Source organism: Ranitomeya imitator, chromosome 1, assembly GCF_032444005.1.
Source record: "Ranitomeya imitator isolate aRanImi1 chromosome 1, aRanImi1.pri, whole genome shotgun sequence".
Taxonomy (NCBI): Eukaryota; Metazoa; Chordata; class Amphibia; order Anura; family Dendrobatidae; genus Ranitomeya; species Ranitomeya imitator.
The window spans coordinates 422,808,383-422,833,598 of NC_091282.1; the positions used below are offsets into that span (position 1 = coordinate 422,808,383).

Genomic DNA, 25,216 nt, shown 5'->3' on the forward strand with positions numbered 1-25,216 from the left:
GCTGACATGTGCCACTAACAGCCGCGAGTGGAATCGTGATCCACCTGTGGCTGTTAACCCATTGAATACTGCTGTCAATCTCTGACAGCGGCATTTAGGCTGTGTGCACACGCTGCGTTTTTTTTGCGTTTTTTTGCGTTTTTTCCTGATAAAAACGCTACAAAACCGCAAAAAACGCATACAATAAGCATCCCATCATTTAGAATGTGAATTCCGCATGTTTTGTGCACATGATGCGTTTTTTTCCACGAAAAAAAACGCATCACGGTAAAAACCGCAGCATGTTCATTAATTTTGCGTTTTTTTCGCGGATTTCCCACTACAAAATGCATTGGGAAATGTCTGGAAAAAAACGCGGCAAAACCGCATGCAGATTTCTTGCGGATTTCTTGCAGAAAATGTCCGGTTTTTCTCAGGAATTTTCTGGGAGAAATCCTGAACGTGTGCACATAGCCTAAATGTGATCTCTTCCGAAGTGCATCACTAATCCGACCCATCGGCTCCTATGTCACATGACCGCGGGTTGACATGACAACCGAAGGTCTGCAGGAGACCCCTGTGGTTGTCATTGCCGGATTGCTATGAGCGTCGTCCAAGCGGTTGGCACACATAGCAAGTGAGCATTTCTGCAACACACAGGTGATCTGATGATCGCCTGTGGGTAGCAGAGGCGATCAGATTACCTCAGCTTCTAGTCTCCCATGAACACTATTGAAGCAAGTGAAAAGTAAAAAAAAAAAGTTTTTAAAATATTAAAAATATAAAAGTTCAAATCACCCCCCTTTCGCCCCAATCAAAATAAAACATATTTGGTATCGCTGCATTCAGAATTGCCCAATCTATCAATATATAAAAAAAATAAATCCAATCATTAAACGACGTAGCAAAAAAAAAGTCAAAACGCCAGAATTCCTTTTTTTGGTCACCGCAACATTACGTTAAAATGCAATAACGGCACGAACAAAAGATCATATCCACACCAAAATGGTATCGTTAAAAATGTCAGCTTGGTACGCAAAAATAAGACCTACCCAGCCCCAGATCACAAAAATTGGAGACGCTACGGGTCTAGGAAAATGATGCAATTTTTTTTTCAAATAAATTTTGGATTTTTTTTTCATCAACCTACATATGTTTGGTGTCTGCAAACTCGTCATGACCTGGAGAATCATAAATGCAGGTCGGTTTTAGCATTTGATGAACATGGTAAAAGAAAAAATCCAAAAAAACGTTGTGGAATTGCACTTTTTTTGCAATTTCATTTCGCACTTTGAATTGAATTTTTTTTTACATTTTCGAGTGCACAATATGGTAAAATCAATGGTGTTGTTCAATAGTACAACTCGTCTCGCATAAAGAAGCCCTCACATGGCAATATTGATGGAAAAATACTTTCAGGAAGATTTAGCAGACTTTGGAGTTGTGGTATATTGTTCTACTGTGCAGAGACTCCTGCACAAATATGGCCTTCTTGGAAGATTCATCAGAAGAAAACCTCTCCTGCGTCCTCCTCATAGAATTTAGCAACAGAAATATGCAAAATAACATCTAAATAAGCTGTAATGACATCGCGCTTATTCTTAATTATGTTAGTCATAGAATTCAGTAGGTCGAGGGACATGAACTATGAGACTGAATATTGACTTATGGTAGGTTGAATATATGTTTGAGCGGTTGCTGACTAGCTATTGTATCAGTCCTTGCAGCTTATTGTTCTCCTATCCTTGGAGAAACAAGATGCAGGTTAATTGAACAATCGATGTTTGTTATTGTGTTGATTACTCATTATGTCAGTCCATGCAAATGGTTATTCTGCAAACATTAAAAGACCAAAATATGCAGGTCAATTGAACATTCGAACAGTAAGAGACTACCTCCTCCCACCTTCCCAAAATCCTGTGGAAAAATGCCTAAATAAGAGCTGTGGAGTGCGGACTATAAAAGGGGGATCTGTCTCTGTTTCCAGAGACTCTAGAAGAAAACAGCCAAGGAATCATGGCTTCAACAGGAGGAATACAGATTTGATTCATTGCCCATAACTGAACCCATGGAGATGATTTGAGAACCTAGGTTGGTACAATCCGGTCATCAATGTACTGTCCGCTTCCTAAGCTTGCCGCTACCTCCTCTCTGTGGGTGTCTGCCAAAATCCAAAAGCAGGGTGCTGCTACTAGTTGGTGTAGTTGGCCCTAGAAGCCCCAAAGTCACAGTTGTTCTAATTCCCGGCAAGCCACCGGAAGGGTGAGACTTTGTCATTTGCACAATCTTATGTACTTGCTGGAACTGTACTATATGTTATTGTCTATTGGTGGTTCAATAAAGTATTGCCACACTGTGTTACCTCCACCCTGTGTTGTTTTAGTATTCTGCCCATGGGAAAGGAGTACAAGTGTTCAGTGGGATAAGCCCTGGTTCAATGCGGTCTTTCTAAAGACAGCCAGGAAAGCGGACAAGAGCACTCACTGACCCTCATGTCTCCACAAAAGCCTAATGCATTTTTTTTAAACCAGTCCTGTGGACTGATGAGGTTAAAAAGGAACTCTTTGGCCACAATTATCAAAGGTATGTGTGTAGAAAAAAAAGGCACAAAATTTTCAGGAAAAGAACATCTTGCTAACCATTAAGCATTGGGGTGGATCAATTGTGCTTTAGCGTTGTGCTGCAGCAAATGGCACAAGGAGCATTTCATGGTTAGAAGGAAGAATGGATTCAATGAAATTTCAACAAATTCTTGATGCAAACATAACACCATCTGTAAAAAAGCAGAACCACACATCAAAATCCACAATAGACTATATCAAAAGGAGTAAACTGAAGGTTTAGAATGACCATCACAATCCCCTGATCTGAGCATCATTGAAAATTTGTGGCTATACCTTAAAATAGCAGTGCTTGCAAAACGACCCAGGAATCTCCCATAACTGCAAAAATGTTCCTAGTAAGAATGGATGAAAATCCCTCAAACAAGAATTGAAAGACTCTTGACTGGCTGCAAAAAGTGCTTACAAGCTGTGATACATTCAGAAGGGGGTGCTACTAGGTACTAGTCATGCAGGGTGCCCATACTTTTGCTTATGTGTCATATTTAACTTTCGGCCTTTTAAAGATCATTTCATCTTTAACTTGCTTAATTGTTCACAATAACAGTAATATTGACCAGGGGTGCCCAAACTTTTACATGCCACTGTAACTAAACAGAGTTTTATAGAACATAACATTAAACTAAGATTAATAATATAAATTTAATTCCAAAATCTTCATTTTTTTCTCAAATTAGTTGATGCAAAAATGAATACAATTCATGTAAAAAAAAACTATGTACAGCTCTGGCAAAAATTAAGAGATCACATCAAAACCCTGTCATGGGCAGCCCAATCTCCAGACCTGAACCCCATTGAAAACCTCTGGAATGGCTGGAAACAACGAGACAGATTGGGACCTTTTCTTTTTGTGGACTTCAGTGCTGGCTGCAGCTGACTGGAAGCAGTGAAGACTAACTTTTGAGATCTAGTTTTGACTGTAGGCAACATAATTACTGTAACTTTTTATTCTCTTTTTTTTTTCTACTTTTCCTCTCTCTTTTGCCTTTGCTCAATGTCTTTATAAGTTCTACTGTTCCTGTTTTTTCTTTTCTATGATGATCTATAGTGTTAATGTCTACATGCACAAAATGTAATAAAAATGTTTAAAAGGAAAAGGATGTTGGATAGCCACAAGCCATCAAACAAAGAAGAACTGCTTACATTTTTGCGCCAGAAGAAGTGTGAAAGACTGGTGGAAAGCATGCCAAAACGCATGAAAGCTGTGATTAAAAAATCATGGTTATTCCACAAAATGTTGATTTTTGAACTCATCCTGAGTTAAAACATTAGTATTGTTGTTTCTAAATGATTATGAACTTGTTTTCTTTGCATTATTTCAGGTCTGAAAGCACTGGTTTTTTGTTTTTTTTTCTTTTTTTAATTTTGACCATTTTTCTTTGTCAGGAAAATAAATACAAAATTTAGTGCTTGGAAATTCGGAGACATGTTGTCAGAAGTTTATAGACTAAAAGAACAATTTACGTACCAAGCAACAAAATTGCACACAGCTTAAAAAAGCAGCAACAGGCTGCTCTGCTCCTGATTCCCACGAAAAATAATTAGCCACATAGAGTGAAAACAACCCCCGTGACAGATAAGAGGCTCTGTCTGGCTGTGGAGGGTGTGTGCAGTGCAGGGACTGCACCTCATGTTGGGATCGCTTCAAGTCTGCAACCCATAAACACACTTCATCTCCTGCTGCCCCATACCCAATTGTTTAACTCTTGCTGGACTGGAACAGTTTAATGTGGACGCTGAGGGCAACAGTACCTGATTAAACATAAACAGAAAGCTACTTCTTGTGCTGAGTTAACTCTTTATATACAGACCACAAGTACACCTTATCTCCTGCTGCCCCATACCCACCTGATTAACATCCATTAGGTTGGCACGATAACTGTGGATGTGTTACTAGCTCCCTATAAAAGCCAATTTTAAGCTTCACCTAATCTCTCTTCCTTGGTTCCTCACCAACCCCCATAAGATGTAAACCCACACCTGGGAGAAACTGAGGGTGATCTGGGAGTTCTCATTATTTGCTGCACACCTCAAGCATGATGGTGAAACCCTCACAAAAGCTGACGAGATCGGGGTTAAAGTCCACCAGCTCCAAACCTCTTGCAGACATGGATAAATTCCTGAAAAAGCAAGGCAACACATCCAACTCTGCTAAATCCTCTCACTCAATAGGGAAAGATCCAGAAACTTACTCAGAATCCGAACGAGAGAGCGACGGAGACAATGACGACCAGGACAAGGGTGATCTGGTAACGAGATCATTTATTAAAAGGATTCTAGGCAAAACATTAGAACCCATAAGCAGAGATCTCTCTACCATCAAGCAAGACCTCAGCCAACTGGGACACAGAATTGAAGCGATAGAGGCCTCCCATGCGGAAATAGTCCAAAGCTCTAACTCCAATCTAACTTGCCATAAACGGCATGAGGACCACATCAATAAGATATATACCATACTGGAAGACCATGAAAATAGGGAAAGAAGGAACAATCTGAGACTCAAAGGTGTCCCCGAGTCCATACTTCCAGATGCCTTGATTTCCACCGTCACTGAAATTTTTCACTCAATCCTTACTTCCTCAGACTCATCAGAACTTGATATGGTGAGAGTCCACAGAGCACTGAGGCCCAAACCGAAGCCCGACGAAGCTCCTCGAGATGTCTTATGTCGTTTCCTCGACTTCAGAACAAAAGACCTACTTCTGAAAAGAGCCAGAGAAGCAGACTCTATCACTTTTGGAGGAACCCCAATCCAAATTTTCCAAGACCTCTCTGCCTCCACGCTCTATAAAAGACGCCTTTTAAGACCTCTCACCTCAATCCTTCAACAAAGGCATTATCCATATCGCTGGCTCTTCCCCTTTGGTATCTCCATATCCGCAAAAGATCGGAAATTTCTTATTAAATCTACCGCCGATATTAAATCTGTCTGCGAAGCCTTGGAGATTCAACTCGACCAACCGCTTGTCCTAGAAACTTCTTGTGAGGCCCACCGTCTGAAATCTCTCCCCATCCCCCCTTCGTGGCAAGACGCATCTACCCTGAAATCCTCAAGATCAAAACGTCGCTCTTCAAAAGGCACGCCACCTAGGGACGAGGAAGATGATCCTGGCGGATGAACAATGGAGAATCACTAACGTTTTTCTTTTTTGTTTACCTACTTCTCTACGTTCTTTATGGTTTCAAGGGCTTTGTGACATTTATCACTAGCCCATAAAGTTAAATACTTGTGCAGCGTTATCACCGCCAATTTAGGAGTCTTAGCCTCCTATACCATGAAGCTAATTATAACTCCCTTTTACTTGATCCCCTTTTTTCTCCCTCCCTAGATGTTAAAATTGCAATGTTTTCCCCCTCACTTAAGGTTATCTACCCTCATGCTCTACGTCAATGGTTTTTTTACTACTGTGTATCTACCATTCTAACCCCCTCTTTCTCATCCATCTCTCCCACCCCTCTCCTTCTTTTCCCTCCTCTGGATCCGATGGTCGAGTCTCATCCTCATCCAACTTGCCTTCAATCACTTCCACCATGACGGTAAACCGTAAGTCTTTTCAGATTATTTCACACAACTCACACGGTCTAAACTCCCCAATCCCAAGGTCACAAACACTTGCCTTCTTCAAAAAATCAGGCTACGATATACTACTCTTGCAAGAGACCCATTTCATCCCCGACAAGACCCCTTCCTTTGAGAAATGCTTCTTTGACAGATGGTTCCACGCTAGCTCCCCCCAAAAAGGATCTAGAGGCGTCTCAATAGCCCTTGCTAGGGATGTCCCCTTCCTCCTCCTAGACAGCAAGATTGATCCTGAAGGCCGTTACGTTTTCATCAAGGGGCTTATAGCCGGTAACATGGTGACCCTAGGCAGTCTATATGCCCCCAACAAACGCCACCTTAAATGGCTTCGCAAAGCCTTATCCCTCCTACGTACATTCCAGGAAGGTGTAGTCATCCTAGGGGGTGATCTGAATGTCGCTCTAGATCCATCTCTGGACACATCTACAAAAAAAAGCTCTATTTCTCTGAAAGATTTGGCGCGCCTTAAATCAACCATTCATTCATTAGAGCTGATCGATGCCTGGAGATATCTGCACCCTTCTGATATTGATTTCACATATTACTCGCATCCCCATAATTCCTATCACCGCCTTGACTACATACTGGTATCCAGATCCATTCTACCTTCCACATTAAAAGCTGAAATAATCCCTGCCATACACTCGGACCACTCTGTGGTACTGACTAAATTAGAATTTCACAAACCATACTCTAGTTTCAACTCATGGAGGCTCAACGAGTCTATACTACATAGCGAGGAATTCAAAAACCGTATCCGTGAGTCGCTTCAAGAGTTTTTCAATATTAACGCTTCTCCAGACATAACTCCTCCCGTGTTATGGGAAGCACATAAGGCCACAATCCGAGGGGTTTTTATTTCAATTGCCTCTTTCCTAAACAAACAAAAGAAATCAAAAATCCTTGCCTTATACAATGATATCGTAGCTCTGGATACCCAACACAAAAAGGAACTCTCTCAAACTACACTCACCCAACTCACCGAGAAACGCCAATCTCTCAGGGACCTCCTCAACACACAGTCTTCCAAACATTATCTATCCTGGAAAAACAAAATCTTTGCTCACGGAGACAAAGCCTCTAAACTCATGATCTCGCTGATCAAAAAACGCCAAACCCGTACATTTATCCACAGAATCAAATCTAAAGATGGCAAAGTCCTCCAGCATTATAATCAAATCACCGACTCCTTTCTGTCCTTCTATAAAGACCTATACCAACTCCGACATAATGACACAACAGAAGATAAAAATCAGAGGAGATCCCATGTCCAAGCTTTCTTATCCTCCTTACACCTCCCTACACTAACCAACCTCCAGCAAGATTGCCTACTCAGACCCTTCGACCTCTCTGACCTCCAGTCCACCCTGTCTGGGGGGGGTAGGGGGAAGGTCCCTGGCCCAGATGGGCTCCCTAAAATCTATTACAAAACCTTTGCTGATATCTTAGGCCCGTACCTCCTGAACGTCTGTAACGCAGTCCTGGGTGGGAATCCTTTCCCTTCTCAGTCACTAGAAGCCCACATTTCTCTTCTTCATAAAGAAGGTAAAGACCCAGAATGCTGTGGAAGCTATAGGCCTATCTCCCTACTCAATGTTGATCTAAAAATTTATGCCAGTCTTATTGCGGGGAGATTGGCGGAGCTCATGCCACAACTCATTTCTCTCAATCAATCGGGCTTCGTGATAGGACGTGAGGGAAGGGACAATACAGCTAGAATTCTTCACCTTATTCAGTACGCAAAAATACGGAAAACCCCACTCGTCCTACTGGGAACAGACGCTGAAAAGGCCTTTGACAGGGTGGACTGGATATTCCTTCGAGAAACACTTCTTGCTTTTCACATCCCCCCTCAACTTGTAGATGCCATTTTCCAAATGTACACTACCCCCACTGCCCGTTTAAGAATAAACAATCTACTATCGGACCCTTTCTCCATTCAAAATGGCACGAGGCAGGGATGCCCTCTCTCTCCGATTCTATATGTATTGGCCATGGAGCCTCTCATTCAGAGCATTCAACAAGATCCAGGCATTAAGGGAATCCAGATGGGTAGTTTTCACCATAAATCTGCAGCGTTCGCTGATGATCTCTTGGTATTCCTATCGGATCCCGAGGAGGGCATCCCTGCCTTCGTCCGCATATTAGACCTATACGGGAAGCTTTCTAACTACAAAATCAACATTACTAAATCGGAAGCTCTCAGCATTAATATCCCCAACCCCGCTATAGACAAATTAAAAAAACTATACCCCTTCAAATGGCCCTCGAGTTTCATCACCAACCTAGGGATTAAGATCGGGAGATCGACGGGGGAGCTTCTGGAACTTAATATCATCCCCCTGTTGAAACAAGCTACCTCCACGGTACAGTCCTGGAGAGCCCCCTTCCTATCTTGGATGGGCAGAAAAAACCTCTTGAAAAGTATTATCTTACCCAAATTCTTATATTTATTCCAGATGCTCCCCATCTACATCCCAAAGCACTATCTATCGAAGATAAACTCTTTTTTCAGTAACTACATCTGGAATGGCAAACGCCCAAGAATCAATGCCAATTCTCTTGCCATGCCGAAGTCAAAAGGAGGAATGGGGGCCCCGGATATCTTCAAATACTACCGAGCAGCGATGCTCACTAGAGTAGTAGATTGGATTAGAAATCCTTCAGAAAAAGTGTGGATACCAATTGAAGAACATCTAGCCCCTATTCCCCTTAGGACATTAGCCCTTCTGTATAACCACACAAACCTAGACCAACTGCTACTCAACGAAATTACAACCGCTATTCTCAAAATTTGGAGAACAGAATTTCCCAAATTAACCCCGCCTACCTCCCCAATTCTGACTATACAAGACATCGCGGGTCCCATCCCCTTTAAATTACCTAAAGATCCCCCCAGCTCCACCAGTAACTTTAACTCTCCTATACCGCTTGACACTCTTTTTATCGACGGGTCCCTAATGAGCCTCGCTGAATTCCAGGCCTCGAACCCACAATTAAATATTTCTTTTCTTCACTACAAAAGATTAAAAGATTACTGCCATAAGCACAAAAGACAGTTAGATTTGCTCCGCCCTCTGACTCCCTTCGAACAATTGTGCGCCCACAAAAACCCACCCAAAAAAGTCCTATCAAAAATTTACAACCTTCTGTTGATGGATGGCGCCGATGTCAAAAGAGCCTTCATAGGTCTCTGGGAGAGAGATCTCACCATCTCTTTCACGGACGACCAGATTGCCTCTATCTACAACAAATCTCACGGACCCTCACAATGCGTAAAAATACAAGAAAACTCATATAAGGTAATATCTAGGTGGTACCGCACTCCAACCCAACTCCATCATTGGCACCCCTCCACTCCCGATCTGTGCTGGAGATGCCGTTCAGACTCAGGCTCCTATCTGCACATCTGGTGGTCTTGCCCAAAAATTGTCCCCTTTTGGCAAATGGTCTCGAACGTAATCTCTAAGGTGCTAGATCAAAACACTCTCTTACTTCCTCAATCTACTCTCCTTAACCAACCCCTATGGCCCGAGAATTCCCCGGCCTCGAAACTAGCAAGCAACATAATAGCAGCCGGGAAATATCTAATCCCCACTTTCTGGAAATCTACTCTCACACCCACCAAAAGACAAGTACTAGATAAAATTGACCTTCTATACCACACTGCTGAGTTAGTTGCCAATACACAAGAATCCCTCACCTCGTTTAGACTTACCTGGAAACCGTGGATTACCTTCCGCTCCAGTCCTGACTTCTTATCAACATTACCGGAGGATACCTGAATCCACCTCAACCCATCAGATCCTATATGCCGAGCCCCCCCTCATTATCATTCTCGACTTCATCTTTTAATTTCATCTCCACCATCGGTCCTTTTTTCCCCCTCCCTCCTCCAAGCCCCCCCCTTCAGCTCCCTCTCTCTCCCCTTTCTTACCTCACCCCCCCTCTTTCCTATAACCCTCTCAATCTTTCTATTACTATCTTAAAACTTTACTCATGTTTCCACTGTTTCTCTAATCACCTTTGCTAGTTTCCCTTTCTTCTGAATTTATGTCAAAGTTTGATCCAGAACCCTTTTCCAGTTCTTCAAATTTATTGTATTCCTACATCTTGTTGGACTTTTGTTATTGTCCCATTGGATACCTAATGTTGTTTGAAACTTCCTCTGGCTATTTTTCAATTCCTGTTCAATTGTGATTCCTTCTTCTTCAATAAAAAGAAAATTGAAAAAAAAAAAAAAAAAAAAAAAAAAAAAAAGAACAATTTACATTTTCCTCAAAAATATACCTATAAAGAGAAAAATCAAACTGGACATTTTGCAGTGGTGTCTTAATTTTTGCCAGAGCTGTATAGCATTTTGTATGACCTCCATAATTTTTTGAGGGCAGCATTACGTTTTCTAGTCATGGAATGAACAAGTTGTCAACATATTGCAACATCTATCTTTTTCCATTCATCAAGAACGACCTCATTTAGAGCCCAGATGCTGGTTGGAGAGTGATGCTCAACTTATATCATGAATCCACACCGCTGCCACCAATATGTCACGATTCACACCGTGACCGTCACCCCTACGTCACGGATCGGGGTGACTTTAGGCCAACAGACGGCTATCACATGTGCAGGGGGGGCTTATCATAGTTATCCCTCCACGGCTACAATGTGATGAAAAAACACACAAGGCTATTGACCTCTTGTGTTACAGCAGGGGCTTATTCTAGTTATCCCACTGCACTTCAGTATACCACGAACTGCAGGTATTTATGTATATCCTGCTTTACAGTTCCACTTGAAACTTGCAGCTCTCTGGCGTCCCCCTCATCCTCAGGTCAGACTAGGTACTGCACCTAGGGTAATTAGTCGCCAGAAAGACTGCCTGCTATGTACTGGGCACGCTGCAGCGAGGCGATTTAACTACTCCCGCTCAGGCAGGAACAATAATTATCAAGGCCGCAGTCGCTACAACGACTCCCAAAGGCACAGCACACGGTTCCTTCAAAAAGAGCCTGAAGACCCACCTCTTCCGACAAGCCTATAACCTACAGTAAGCACCGATCGACCAAACCGCTGCATGACCAGCTCTACCCTCACCTACTGTATTCTCACCCATCCCTTGTAGATTGTGAGCCTTCGCGGGCAGGGTCCTCTCTCCTCCAGTACCAGTTATGACTTGTATTGTTTAAGATTATTGTACTTGTTTTTATTATGTATACCCCTCCTCACATGAAAGTGCCATGGAATAAATGGCGCTATAGCAATAAATAATAATAATAATAATTCCTCATAAGTATTTGAATGGCAGAAGACCTACTTGGCCACTGAGTCATTTTCACCCTGATCTTCAGAAATGCAACAGTGGCCTTCATTGTGTGTTTTGATATTGGAAAAGTGCACCTTTTCTTTCAATATAGAGCAGAACATTTGTGAATTCATGATGCCATCAATGAAATGTAGCACCCCAACATCAGAACCACTCATACAGCACCATATAAGGACACTGCCACCACCATGTTTTACTGTAGGCACCATGTATTTTTTTTTTGCACTCACATTTGCAATTCCATACTATTTTGAAGCCACCACTTCCAAAAACCTTTATCTTGATCTCATCACTCCAAAGTACATAGTCCCAGTAGTCTTCATATTTGTCATCATGGGCCCTAGCGAACAGTAAGCAAGGCTTCCTTCATTGACCAAACTCATTAATGCTATTTCTCTACAGAGTATGGTGTATTGGGTCATGGGGGGACATTCACCCTTTTTAAATCTTTAAGTAACTGCAGTGAACTTTTATGGCAATTTTCTTTAATCCTTCTCCTCAGAAGATGCTCCTGTTTACGTGTTAACTTTATTAATTTGCTTGGACTTCTCTGTGAGATAGTTGCAATTCCATCATTGTTAAATTTGTTGTATGAGTTTTGCTTCAGTATCCTGACTAATAAGTGAAGTTTTACAGATCCTTTTGTAGTCTTTATCTTTTTTTGTGTCAATAAATTATTTTCTCATGTCTTGTGGCATTTCTCTTCCATATGGTGCCATTTCTGACAGCATGAAATGGGAAGGGGTTTTCTTTAAGTAATGCCCTTTCATAGTTCTCTGTCTGGTGGACACCTGTTTAGTGAATTTAACTTACCTGTAGTTGAATTCTTGTTAATTAGACTTTTGCAGTCTAAACTTTACCTTTGCCTCTAAAACTTTCAATGGTATGTACTTCTTTTTGCATCATGGTCTTGAATGAATTCAACAAAATTACTATTTTGGGTGTGCAAAAGAACACATCTTGTTTGCAATCAATGACCCACATTTGTGGGAGTATTTTTTAGTATAGTATCACACAGAAAAGGTTGATTCCGAAAGGAAGCGAAATGTTTTCTAACAAATCTGTTGAGCTATATTCATTTACTATGAGCAGTGTAAATGGATTAACAGATTCATATTGTGTAGACATACATAGAGAGTTATTTCCTGTACAAATTCCTGCCAATCGCTGGTTGAGAACTATATAGACCTCATTTAGTCATGTCCTCTAATTTCTGATCCGAACTCTCAAGATCAGAGATAATGGTTTTAAGTGGTGATCACCCTTGCCCATCAGGATCCTATATGACTGGCAATTTTACATCAACATTTTTATCTGAAAAAGGGTTTTTAAAAAAGTCCATCACGTTCAGAATTATGGAAGGTTCAAACGTTGCGGATCTTGATGACACCTCGGTGGATTACCAGTGTATTTGAAAAAAATTAAAGCAGCACTGTTGCTTTGCAGTGCTTGGGTCCTGAGTTCAAATCCAACCAATGACAATACTTGCAAGAAAATGTGTCTTCTCCCCATGTTTCTGTGGGTTTCCTTCAGGCACTCCTGTTTGCACCCACGCTAAAAAGGCATAAGTGATAGGAAATTTAGATTCTGAGCCCCAGTGTAGACAGTGATAAAAATGTCTGTAAAGTGCACTTGAATTAATGGCGCTATATAAGAAAAACATAATAAATAATAATATAAAAAGGTTAATTTACCTCTCAAAGTGATACTCTGGCCAAATTGCATCCTGGCCTCATGTGCCAGCGTTCTGTCCAATGTGACTGCTACAGACTGTAATTGTCACATGAGACAGAGCATGTGCACAGGGGGTCATGGCCTGCAGAAATTGGTCTAGAAACCCTACTGTGACAACAGAAATTACTAGTGAAGTTATGTTCTTTACTAGAGCAGGATATATATATTTTTTCATTTACCCTTTTTTAAGACTTTTAACCTTGCGTATTGTTCATTATTATTATTTTATATTGTTTATTCATTATATTTTGTGTATTAAGTATAATATATTCATTGCGGATTTTAGCCACCCATTTTTGTCTATAAGGAAAATCCGCAAGAAATCCACATTAGTTATGTAGTCCAAATTAATTTGCTGCGGATTGAAAAATCCACAAAAAAAGTTAATTTTCTGGCCACATGAAAGCATCCTCCATCCTTCTCAACCTCCTAGCTAGGACTGTACTTCATTGCAGATTTTCCTCCTCAAAATCCAGGTGGATAATCTGCAGAATAATTTTATGTCTTGACCTATCATTATAGAACATTTGACTATGTTTCTTTCCTTGAAAAAATAGGACAATATTATTGTGATTTGTAGTCTACGTGCCATTTATTAAAAATGAATCACTATTGGAATATTTGGATATTTTGTATAAAACTACATTTTTCTCGCTTGAGTCAAAGCTTGAAATTAATTGACTTTCACACGTAAAATTCCATACTGGATTTTCCTCAGATATACAGTAGATGTCTCTGTCTCTCTTTAAAGGATTTTTTTTTGCTATGGCAGCTTTATCAGGCTTTCCATATTTAAACCCAGTGTGGCTTTCTACAGTGATTCACTGTTCGTGATCTCTCCGGCAAGCTATCTATTGTCTGAAGCTTTGTATCAGAACGTTACATTTAAGTGGCTGAGGACCAGCAGCGAAATGTATTGTGTGTGTTTTTCAACCTGTACATAAAATATAACAAAATCTAAAAATGTTTTTAATTTATTTTTTTATTATTTCAATTCACAATGGAAATTAATTTCTAGTTTGCACATAGAATTTAGTGAGCCTTTAAAAACAGTAAAGTGCCTAATTTTTGGCATGGGTGGCTGCAATAATATTCTATGTATTGACTGTACAACCCAAGCTCAATCCAGGACTGACACGTCAATATGAGTACCTAGTGAATGACCTCAATATATGAGGAGGAGATGGATGGATGGATGAATCAATGGATAGGAAGATACTCATTTTTTTTCTTTCTTTATCTACAGGTGTTGGAGAAAATCTTACAGACCCATCTGTTATTAAACCGGAAGACAAGCAGTAAGTTTAATCTCATTTTACAAACTGCCACTCAGAAAACCCAAAAGCTAATGTGACATTCAATAGAGATTGTCTGTCCATCTGTGCCCATCAGAAAGGGGTTTCTCTGCAGATTGCTCCATTTCACATGAGAGATGGTTTGTCTTAATCCACAGTTAAATGAGTCCGAGTTATATAAGGGGGTCTTCCAGTTTCAGTAACTGAGAAAAATTGTGTGTCTAATCACACTGCATATCTGTGCTATATTTCCCTATTATCTGATAATTGAATAACACCACCGCATACATTATAGCAGCAGATGTGTAATTATTAGCTATTATTTTTCCTCTTTATTGCTACAGTCGGCGTCCCCTCTTTTATCGTGAACTTTTTATTTCGCGAACGTTCTTTTATTTGCCGGGAAAACAAGTTCTGTACAGTGAGCTGAAATCCACAGCCTCGTGGGAACTCTCGTCTGGCGTCTGAGGTATAGATGTGTCTGTTCCCCGGGACCTCTTTGAGCTGGAGATGAGCTGTTGCTGTGTGTATCACTTTATTATTGTACTAATTAAGTAGTTTCCACTTGTGTTGCATGAAATCACAATGTTCCCAGGGAGTCTGCACTTTGGAGCTAAAGACAATGCTCATGTCAGGAATGAGAACGCTTGGCTTTATGTGCAATAAGCCATTTTGGAGATCAGTCGGTTTGTTGGACCTTGTGAGCCACTTAAAATGCATCAATATTGTTTCTAGTGTGACTATTCAATGTGGAATTCGTCATGTGTTGGTTTTATATTGCGCTGTGTTCACTGATCTCAAAGGGAACCAACATTTATAAGGGTCTCCAGGAGTTCTAAAAATATACCCAATAGTGATGAATAGGTTAAATAATAATAAAAAGAAATATATGCTCACCTCTCAATGCCTTCCGCTCTCTGCTTTCTTCCTGCAGCGACACATAATCGCTGACGACAGTAATTGACTCCTGTGGTCACCTTTTTTTAACCTGTGGTCAAATCCTTATTAAAAAATGTAAAACGGATCTACAGTATTTTCTGAAAATATCTCTGTAGCAATTCTGTCCTGTGTGACTACAGCCTAATGAAACCCTCCCATGTATATTTGTTTTCATTAAATGTGTGTATATGTGCATGTAGTATGATATTTTTTTTACTTACCCCTCTCCGGTGTCCAGTGCCATTCTGCTCCTCAGTGACGTCACTGTAATTCTGACTCTCCAGCCCGCCCTATGCGTTAGTTGGAAGTCTCTTTTACAATGAGAGCCTATGGAGCCTCGTTCTGACGTTCCACAGACTTGTACTGTAAATGCCATTTCTGGGTCACACACAGTGCAGTGTTACCTGGAGAAGCTGCAGAGCGGTGACATTAATGAGAAGAGGAGCAGAACAGTGCTGGATCCCGGAGAAAACTGTGCAGTAGGTGAGTATGTTAATACACTCACACTACACTCCATGCACACATTTAGAGAGAGCAGGTCATATCCTTAAATGCTACTAACTTGCAAATATAGGGTTAATCTGCAGGTTTACAGTGTTTTAAAGCGGTGCGGCTGCCGCACTGATAGCTTGGCTGCCTGGAGGAAATTCATTGATTCCTCCTGTCAGCCACAGGCTTTAAGTTATGGAGGTGCACCTTCAGTCACCGACCAGTATACAAGCTGTGGCTTTCCCCATGCCCCTCGCACTGACTGAAAGCCAGATTTGTACTGATTCATTGCTGAGGCGGCTGTCAGTCAGTGACAGGCTGTGGTTACAGTAACAAACTACTACAGTGCAGACCAAAAGTTTGGACACACCTTCTCATTTAAAGATTTTTCTGTATTTTCATAACTATGAAAATTGTCCATTCACACTGAAGGCATCAAAACTAAGAATTAACACATGTGGAATTATATACTTAACAAAAAAGTGTGAAGCAACTGAAATTATGTCTTATATTTTAGGATCTTCAAAGTAGCCACCGTTTGCTTTGATGACTGCGTTGCACACTCTTGGCATTCTCTTGATGAGCTTCAAGAGGTAGTCACCGGGAATGTTTAATGGTTTTCACTTCACAGGTGTGCCCTGTCAGGTTTAATTAGTTGGATTTCTTGCCTTATAAATGGGGTTGGGACCATCAGTTGTGTTGTACAGAAGTCTGGTGGATACACAGCTGATAGTCCTACTGAATAGACTGTTAGAATTTGTATTATGGCAAGAAAAAAGCAGCTAAGTAAAGAATAACGAGTGGCCATTATTACTTTAAGAAATGAAGGTCAGTCAGTCCGAAAAATTGGGAAAACCTTGAAAGTGTCCCCAAGTGCAGTGGCAAAAACCATCAAGCGCTACAAAGAAACTGGCTCACATGAGGACCGCCCCAGGAAAGGAAGACCAAGAGTCACCTCTGCTTCTGAGGATAAGTTTATCCAAGTCACCAGCCTCAGAAATCGCTGGTTAACAGCAGTTCAGATTAGAGACCAGGTCAATGCCACACAGAGTTCTAGCAGCAGACACATCTCTACAACAACTGTTAAGAGGAGATTTTGTGCAGCAGGCCTTCATGGTAAAATAGCTGCTAGTACACCACTGTTAAGGACAGGCAACAAGCAGAAAAGACTTGTTTCGGCTAAAGAACACAAGGAATGGATGTTAGACAAGTGGAAATCTGTGCTTTAGTCTGATGAGTCCACATTTGAGATCTTTGGTTCCAACACCTTTTCTGCGTCGCACAAAGACAAGGTGGAACGGATGGACTCTACATGCCTGGTTCCCACCGTGAAGCATGGAGGAGGAGGTGTGATGGTGTGGGGGTGGTTTGCTGGTGACGACATTGTTGGGGATTTATGCAAAATTGAAGGCATACTGAACCAGCATGGCTACTACAGCATCTTGCAGCGGCATGCTATTCCATCCAGTTTGCGTTTAGTTGGACCATCATTTATTTTTCAACAGGACAATGACCACAAACACACCTCCAGGCTGTGTAAGGGCTATTTGAGCAAGGAGGAGAGTGATGGGTTGCTACGCCAGATGACCTGGCCTCCACAGTCACCAGACTTGAACCTAATCGAGATGGTTTGGGGTGAGCTGGACCGCAGAGTGAAAGCAAAAGGGCCAACAAGTGCTAAGCATCTCTGGGAACTCCTTCAAGATTGTTGGAAGACCATTCCCGGTGACTACCTCTTGAAGCTCGTCAAGAGAATGCCAAGAGTGTGCAAAGCAGTCATCAAAGCAAAAGGTGGCTACTTTGAAGAACCTAAAATATAAGACATAATTTCAGTTGTTTCACACTTTTTTGTTAAGTATATAATTCCACATGTGTACAATTTTCATAGTCATGAAAATACAGAAAAATCTTTAAATGAGAAGGTGTCCAAACTTTTGTACTTACTGTACTGTATGTACTGAGCGGTGACTAAAGCCGCGACTCTATGACTGAAAGCCATTTGCTGTCAGGTGGAATAAAGGAAATTTTCTCAAGGTTGCCGGGCCTTCAGTGCAGCTGCTGAACGGCGTCAGAATGCTAATAATTTGCAGATTAACCTCATATCTGCGCGAAAATAGTATTTTTTGACATGACAGGTTCCCTTTCATGAAATAAAATATTCATGAGACTGCTTCTTTAATAATGACTTGTCAACTATGTTTGTGTGAATGAGATCATTGCAATAAATAAATGGTTGAAGATGACTATGCTGAGAACAAATGCTTTAAGAAGCTGTTGTGAATTCTTGATCAATAGTGATGAGCAAAACGTCTGGCATAGCTGTAGGGGTGGGGAGACCCAGCTGGTGTAGGGAATCTTACAATGAGCCCTGGGAAAGAAAAATATGCACCTTAGCTTTCCAGAAGGAAGTCAACTATTTTCTCTAGTGCTACTTAGAGATGTAAGTCAATGTTATACCTATAAAGGAGCCTTAAAAATGATGGAATATCAGCCTAACCAAAAACACTTATGTAGTCATCTGTTTCTGGAATTCTTGCTCCTTGTAAGTATAAAGCAGTTGACTAGATATTATTATTATTATTATTATTATTATTATTATTATTATCTTTATGTATATAGTACCAACATATTCTGCAGCTCTTTACAGTTTAAAAGTTCATACACAAGTCATAAGTACCAACATTTAAAATACAATAATTAAAGCAAACTAAGACGTCTCTGCTCGTGAGAGCTTACAATCTACAATGAGGTGGGGGGAGACACAAAGTACAGGTGCTTATTTACAATGTTGGTCCAGCCAACTTGAGGGAGTGGAGGAGAGATAAAGGCTGCATGAGATAATCACCAGCCAGTATTTGTGGTGCTATTGGTTACGGTGGAGTTTGATGGAGGGTTATTCTCAGATAGATAGTGAATGACACACACAACCACCCACACACACAAAAGGACTTTGATTAGGGAACATAATAGGCTGCTCTGAACAGATGTGTTTTCAGGGAGCGCCTAAAACTATGTAAGTTGTGGATAGTCATAATTGTTTTGTGTAGAGCATTCCAGAGGATTGGCGCAATGTGGGAGAAGTTTTGGAGCCGGGAGTGGGAGATACGGATTAGTGCAGAAGTTAGTCGAAAGTCACGTGCAGAACGTAATGAGCGGGTAGGCCAATAAACAGAAATGAAGGAGGAAATTAAGGGGGGTGCCGCACTGTAGAGATCTTTTTGGATGAGACCAAGCAGTTTGAATTGGATCATATAATGAATGGGCAGCCAGTACAATGACTGGTAAACAGCGGATGTGTCCGAGTACCGATTTAGCCAGATGGACCACCCTATCTGCTGCATTAAGGATGGACTGAAGAGGGGAAAGTCGAGTAAGGGGGATGCCTATTAATAGAGCATTACAGTAGTCCAGGCATTGGACTGTCAGGGTGACAGTGAGGGTTTTTGTTTTCATGGTGGTAAAAGGAGGGATTCTAGAGATTACTGGAACAAGTCCATCTTGAACTGTCCTCCCACCTTTTCTCCTGCTCCCTCTTTGACCAGTTACAATCTGGCTTTCGACCCCATCACTCAACTAAAACTGCCCTAACTAAAGTCACCAATGACCTACTAACCGCCAAGAGCAAGCGACATTACTCTGTCCTCCTTCTCCTGGACCTGTCTTTTGCCTTTGACACTGTGGACCACTCCCTTCTGCTACAGATCCTCTCATCTCTTGGCATCACAGACTTGGCCCTATCCTGGATCTCGTCATATCTGACAGACCGAACATTCAGTGTCTCCCTCCCCCACACCACCTCCTCACTTCGCCCTTTGTCTGTCGGTGTTCCTCAAGGCTCTGTTCTAGGACCCCTACTCTTCTCCATCTACACCTTCGGCCTGGGACAGCTCATAGAATCCCACAGTATGCAGTATCATCTCTACGCCAATGACACACAGATCTACCTATCCGGACCTGACCTCTCCTCCTTACTTACCAAAATCCCACACTGTCTGTCTGCTATCTCGGCCTTCTTTTCTGCTCGCTTTCTAAAACTGAACATGGACAAAACAGAATTCATCATCTTTCCCCCATCTCACTCTACCCCTCCACCAGACCTATCCATCAATGTCAATGGCTGCTCACTTTCCCCAGTCCCACACACCCGGTACCTCGGGGTGATCCTCGACTCTGCCCTCTCTTTCAAGCCACATATCCAAGCCCTTGCCTCCTCCTGCCGTCTCAAACTGAAAAATATTTCCCAGATCCGCGCATTCCTTGACCGCGACACCACAAAAACACTAGTGTATGCCCTTGCCTCTCTTGCCTCCCCTCTAGCACTCTGGCACCACTGCAATCCATCTTACACTCTGCTGCTTGACTACTCTACTTGTCTCCCCGCTTTTCCCCAGCCTCTCCCCTATGCCAAGTCCTTCACTGACTTCCTATCGCCCAGAGACTCCAGTTCAAATTCCTTACAACGACATACAAAGCCACCCACAACCGGTCTCCTCCATACATCTGTGACATGGTCTCCCGGTACTTACCTGCACGCAACCTCCGATCTTCTCAAGATCTCCTTCTCTACTCCCCTTTCACCTCTTCTGCCCACAAACGCATCCAAGACTTCTCCCGTGCTTTCCCCATACTCTGGCACTCTTTACCACAGCACATCAGACTCTCACCTATCATAGAAACCTTCAAAAAGAACCTGAAGACTCACCTCTACCGGCAAGCCTGCATTGATCCTCAACCGACTGAACTGCCGCACAACCAGCTCTACCCTCTCCTAGTGTATCCTCAGCCATCCCCTGCAGACTGTGAGCCCTCACGGGCAGCGTCTTCCATCATGTACCTGTGTGCCTTGTTTTTTGCTCATGTTTAATGTATTTGTCTATATCTGCCCCCTTTTTTCACTTGTAAAGCACCATGGAATAATTGGCGCTTTAAAAATGTATAATAATAGTAATGTTCTTTATGTGTAATTGACAAGAGCGGGCAAGAGCTTGTATATGGGAGATGAAGGAAAGATTGGTGTCGAACATAGCACCCAGACCTGCCTAGGAGTTATTATGGTGCCAGCCATGGAGTTGGAGATGTCAGATTTAGGGAGGCTAGTAGATGACTGGAGCAGAATGGGTTCAGTTTTGGAAAGGTTGAGTTTCAGATAGAGCGCGGACATGATGTTGAAGACTGCGTACAGTCACTGATGTTATGTAGTACCGCAGGGGAAAGGTCAGAGGATGACGTGTATAGTTGTGTGTCATCAGCATAAAGATGTTACTGAAAGCCAAATTTGCTGAGGTCTGTCCAATTGGGGCCGTGTAGAGAGTGAGAAGAAGGGGGCCAATTACTGATCCGTGAGGGACCCCAACAGTGAGAGGAAGAAGAGATGAAGTGGAGCCAGTGAACGATACACTGAAGGAGCGATCAGAAAGATAGGAAGAGAATCAGGAGAGCATTGGCTTTATGCCTATTGACTGGGGCATAGAGAGTAGGAGATAGAGGTCAACAGTGTTTGAAGCTGCAGAGAGTGGTCACCATTACGTTTTGCTGTCAGAAGGTCCTTAGTCACTTTGATGAGTGCAGTTAATGTTGAATGTAGGGGGCGGAATGTGAGTGGAAAGTAATGGGCAGGAGTAGACCAGGCGCTCCAAGAGATTAGAGATGAAGGGGAGGTGGGAGACTGGTCGGTAGTTATTTGTGCTGGATGGGTCGAGAGAGGGTTTTTTAATAATCGAGTAATGATATCATGTTTGAAGGAGGAGGGTGAAATGCCAGAGAGGGAGAGATTGATGATTGTAGTTAGGTGAGTAGTGACGACTGGAGAAGATGTGAGGGCATGTAGTATGATGTGAAGAAGAGAGGAACCTGGAGACTTCCTCTACTGTGATCGGATCAAAGGTGGAGAGTGAGCCAGAGGAGATGCATGGGGAATGGGAGTCACAGCACTTGGTGGCTGGGAGCGGATTTCCCTACGGATATTCTCTATTCTCCCTTTAAAGTGGGAGGCCAGGTCATCAGCACTGATGTCTGTGATAGGTCCTGTGTTTGCAGACTTATTGGGTCAAAGGTGTCAAAAAGTTTTTTTGGGCTGTTAGATAGTGACGAGATCAGGGTGGTAAAGTAGGTCTGTTTGGCGCGGTGAGGGGCAGAGTTATAGATTCTTAGCATAAATGTGTAGTGGATGAAGTTTTCTGGTGTGTGATTTTTCCTCCATAGGCGTTCAGCACTCCTAGAGCATCGCTGGAGAAATGAGATGTTTTGAGCTGCCGTTACACATCTGTGTGTCATGGTCAGTGATACATGGAGCAGTCGGAGGTTTCCCGACCCAAATTCAACATCCTAATAGGCATATATGAGGCTGTCGGATTCGGAAGAGGAGACCTTAACCTTACCCAAACTTGAACTAGTCTGTCTGATGGAGTTTAATTTGTGCCTTTGGTTTTATTGTGTGATGAGTTATCCCCTTTAATTTATACCATAAAGCTATGTGCACACGTCCGGAATTGCCGCAGAAATTTCCACGGCAATTCCGCAACTGTGCAGCGGGTAAAACACATGTGGAATTGGCATGTGTTTTCCTGCTAAACACTAGCGTTTTACAAGCGTAATTAGCTTGCAGAATGCTAGCGTTTTCCAAGCGATCTGTAGCATCGCTTGGAAAACTGATTGACAGGTTGGTCACACTTGTCAAACAAAGTGTTTGACAAGTGACCAACTTTTTACTATTGATGCTGCCTGTGCAGCATCAATAGTAAAAAGATCTAATGTTAAAAATAGTGAAAAAGAAAAAAAATTGTGATGTTCTCACCTTCCGGCGGCCGCAGCAGCCTTCCTGCTCCTCGCAATGCTCCCGTTCCCAGTAATGCCTCGTGGCAATGATCCCAGATAGTGTAGCATCATTTGAGACCGCTACGTCATCACAGGTCATTGCCGCAAAGTATCCCTGGGAACGAGAGCATCCTGTGGAGTGGGAAGGCTGCCGGGCCGCCAGAAGGTGAGAATATCACGATTTTTTATTTTAATTCTTTTTTTTTTTTTTTTTTACAGGTATATGGTTCCCAGGGCCTGGGGGAGAGTCTCCTCTCCTCCACCCTGGGTGCCGAGCGCACATGATCCGCTTACTTCCCGCATGGTGGGCATAGCCCCATGCGGGAAGTAAGCGGATCAATGCATTCCCATGTGTGCGGAATCCCCGCGATTCCACGCAAAGAATGAACATGCTGCGTTTTTTTCCAGAATGCGATTCAACCGCAGAAAAAAATGCAACATGTGCACAAAACTTGTGGATTGCATCCTAATAGTAGGATGCTTAATGTATGCTTTTTTTCGCGGTTTTATCGCATTTTTATAGTGAAAAAACGCGAAAAATCCTGAACGTGTGCACACAGCCTAAAGGCGGTTTTACACACCACACATTTATAAAAAGGCTATTGCAAATTTTTATCCAGGTTTTTGGAGCCAAAGCAAGAAGTACATCTCGTTTCATATACAGTATGTGCGACTACAGCGCATATCACTTCTTTAACTTATCATTGAGCTCAACGGCTCCTGATAAAAAGCTGCTAAGCTCAGGGATTGGCTGCAGTGGTGATATGCATTGTAGTTGTGACGTCACTGTTACAACCAATAAAATATGCCAGAGCTGCTGTGTAGAGGTAATGCTACAACCAGATTTGGGAATTACCAAATCTGTAATTTTTAACGTTGGTGAAAAAAAAAATTGGCATGGAAAACCTTTCTAGCAGACCTCTTTTAAGGAAAAGAAATGCACCATGTTTTGCATCATCCTTCCCTGGAAAAAATACAACTACCAGATGTTGGCAGTAAAACCGTGCAAAATGAAACTCACTATTAACAGTGCATTTTTTAGGAATTTTTACATTCACCTTTTGATGCATTATTTGTATCCATGGAGTATTTCTTAATGTAGCATGCTCTATGCAAGGATTTTATTAGGCATTCTCCCTTAAGTTATGTGCACACGACATCTTTTAGACATGTGCGGAACAAGTGAGTTTTCCAGGCGGAAGACACTTCAGGATATGCCAACGTCCTTTGTCCTGAAACATCTTTTTTTTTTCTTTGGCCGTGTGCTTTATTTTTCAATTTGTAATTGTATTGTATTGTGTTTTCACTTCAGAATTTTGTAAAACGAGTAACGGTGGAATTCACACATTTCCTAGATTTTTTTTTTAATATGGACACTTTGAATTTGTTAGATGTCACTATTACACCACTCAGTGTCCTAAGGATGCAGTGAATGACAGCCCAGCCACCTTATAAAATCAGGGCTGTCGGCATAGTGAGTGACAGTCCAGCCACCCACCCAATATGGCTGAGCTTGCTGGCTTTCCTCCAGGTGTTATCCATTCTGGGTAATTAACTGGCTATTTAGCTGACTGACACTGGTCAGACCATTGCCAGTTGTAGCTTTGCTTGATGGTGTGTTTACATTGTGCTTTGTGTTCAGCTATTCATATCTTTAGCTCTGCTAATGACCTCAGGTTAGCATCCTCAATAATCAGAACCTCCCACTCCCGTCTCCAAGACTTTACACGTGCTGCGCCGATTCTTTGGAATGCACTACCTAGGTTAATACGATTAATCCCTAATCCCCACAGTTTTAAGCGTGCCCTAAAAACTCATTTGTTCAGACTGGCCTACCGCCTCAATGCATTAACCTAACGATCCCTGTGTGGCCTATTTAAAAAAAAAAAATAAAAAAAATAAAAAAACGAAACAGGTTCCTCGCATTATGTTCTCATTCACTTTATGCAGTTAATAGCCCTCTGTGTCTGTACTGCTACATACTTAGGCAGTTAACTGGTTCATGCAGCTTTACATGAACACCCGAGCCTTACACTATGGCCGGTCCGAATAACTATAGCAATTGTTACCATCCACCTCTCGTGTCTCCCCTTTTCCCCATAGTTTATAAGCTTGCAAGCAGGGCCCTCATTCCTCTTGGTATCTGTTTTGAACTGTGATTTCTGTTATACTGTAATGTCTATTGTCTGTACAAGTCCCCTCTATAATTTGTAAAGCGCTGCGGAATATGTTGGCGCTATATAAATAAAAATTATTATTATTATCTTTGCCACCTGACCTCGAACTTTGCCTTTTAACCATTCTTGTGCCTTACCCTTTTGCATGACTTTTGGATATGGGATGGACCCCACTCCATCTTAAAACCACCATAACTACTGTAAACCTAGGCACTAAAATAAATACACAAAACACATTATTTTGGTTGTCAAAATGGCCACAGCTT

At 42.0% G+C, this 25,216-nt stretch overlaps 1 protein-coding gene across 1 annotated transcript in view; it reads left to right on the plus strand.

The window, feature by feature from the left end:
- The window catches only part of TRPM6 (transient receptor potential cation channel subfamily M member 6), a 314,173-nt gene that overhangs the window by 239,710 nt on the left and 49,247 nt on the right, over positions 1–25,216 (plus strand). Inside the window, exon 37 of the mRNA XM_069763300.1 lies at positions 14,484–14,535. Within this exon, the coding sequence (XP_069619401.1) occupies positions 14,484–14,535 (52 nt within the window). The remainder of the gene's footprint in view (positions 1–14,483; positions 14,536–25,216) is intronic.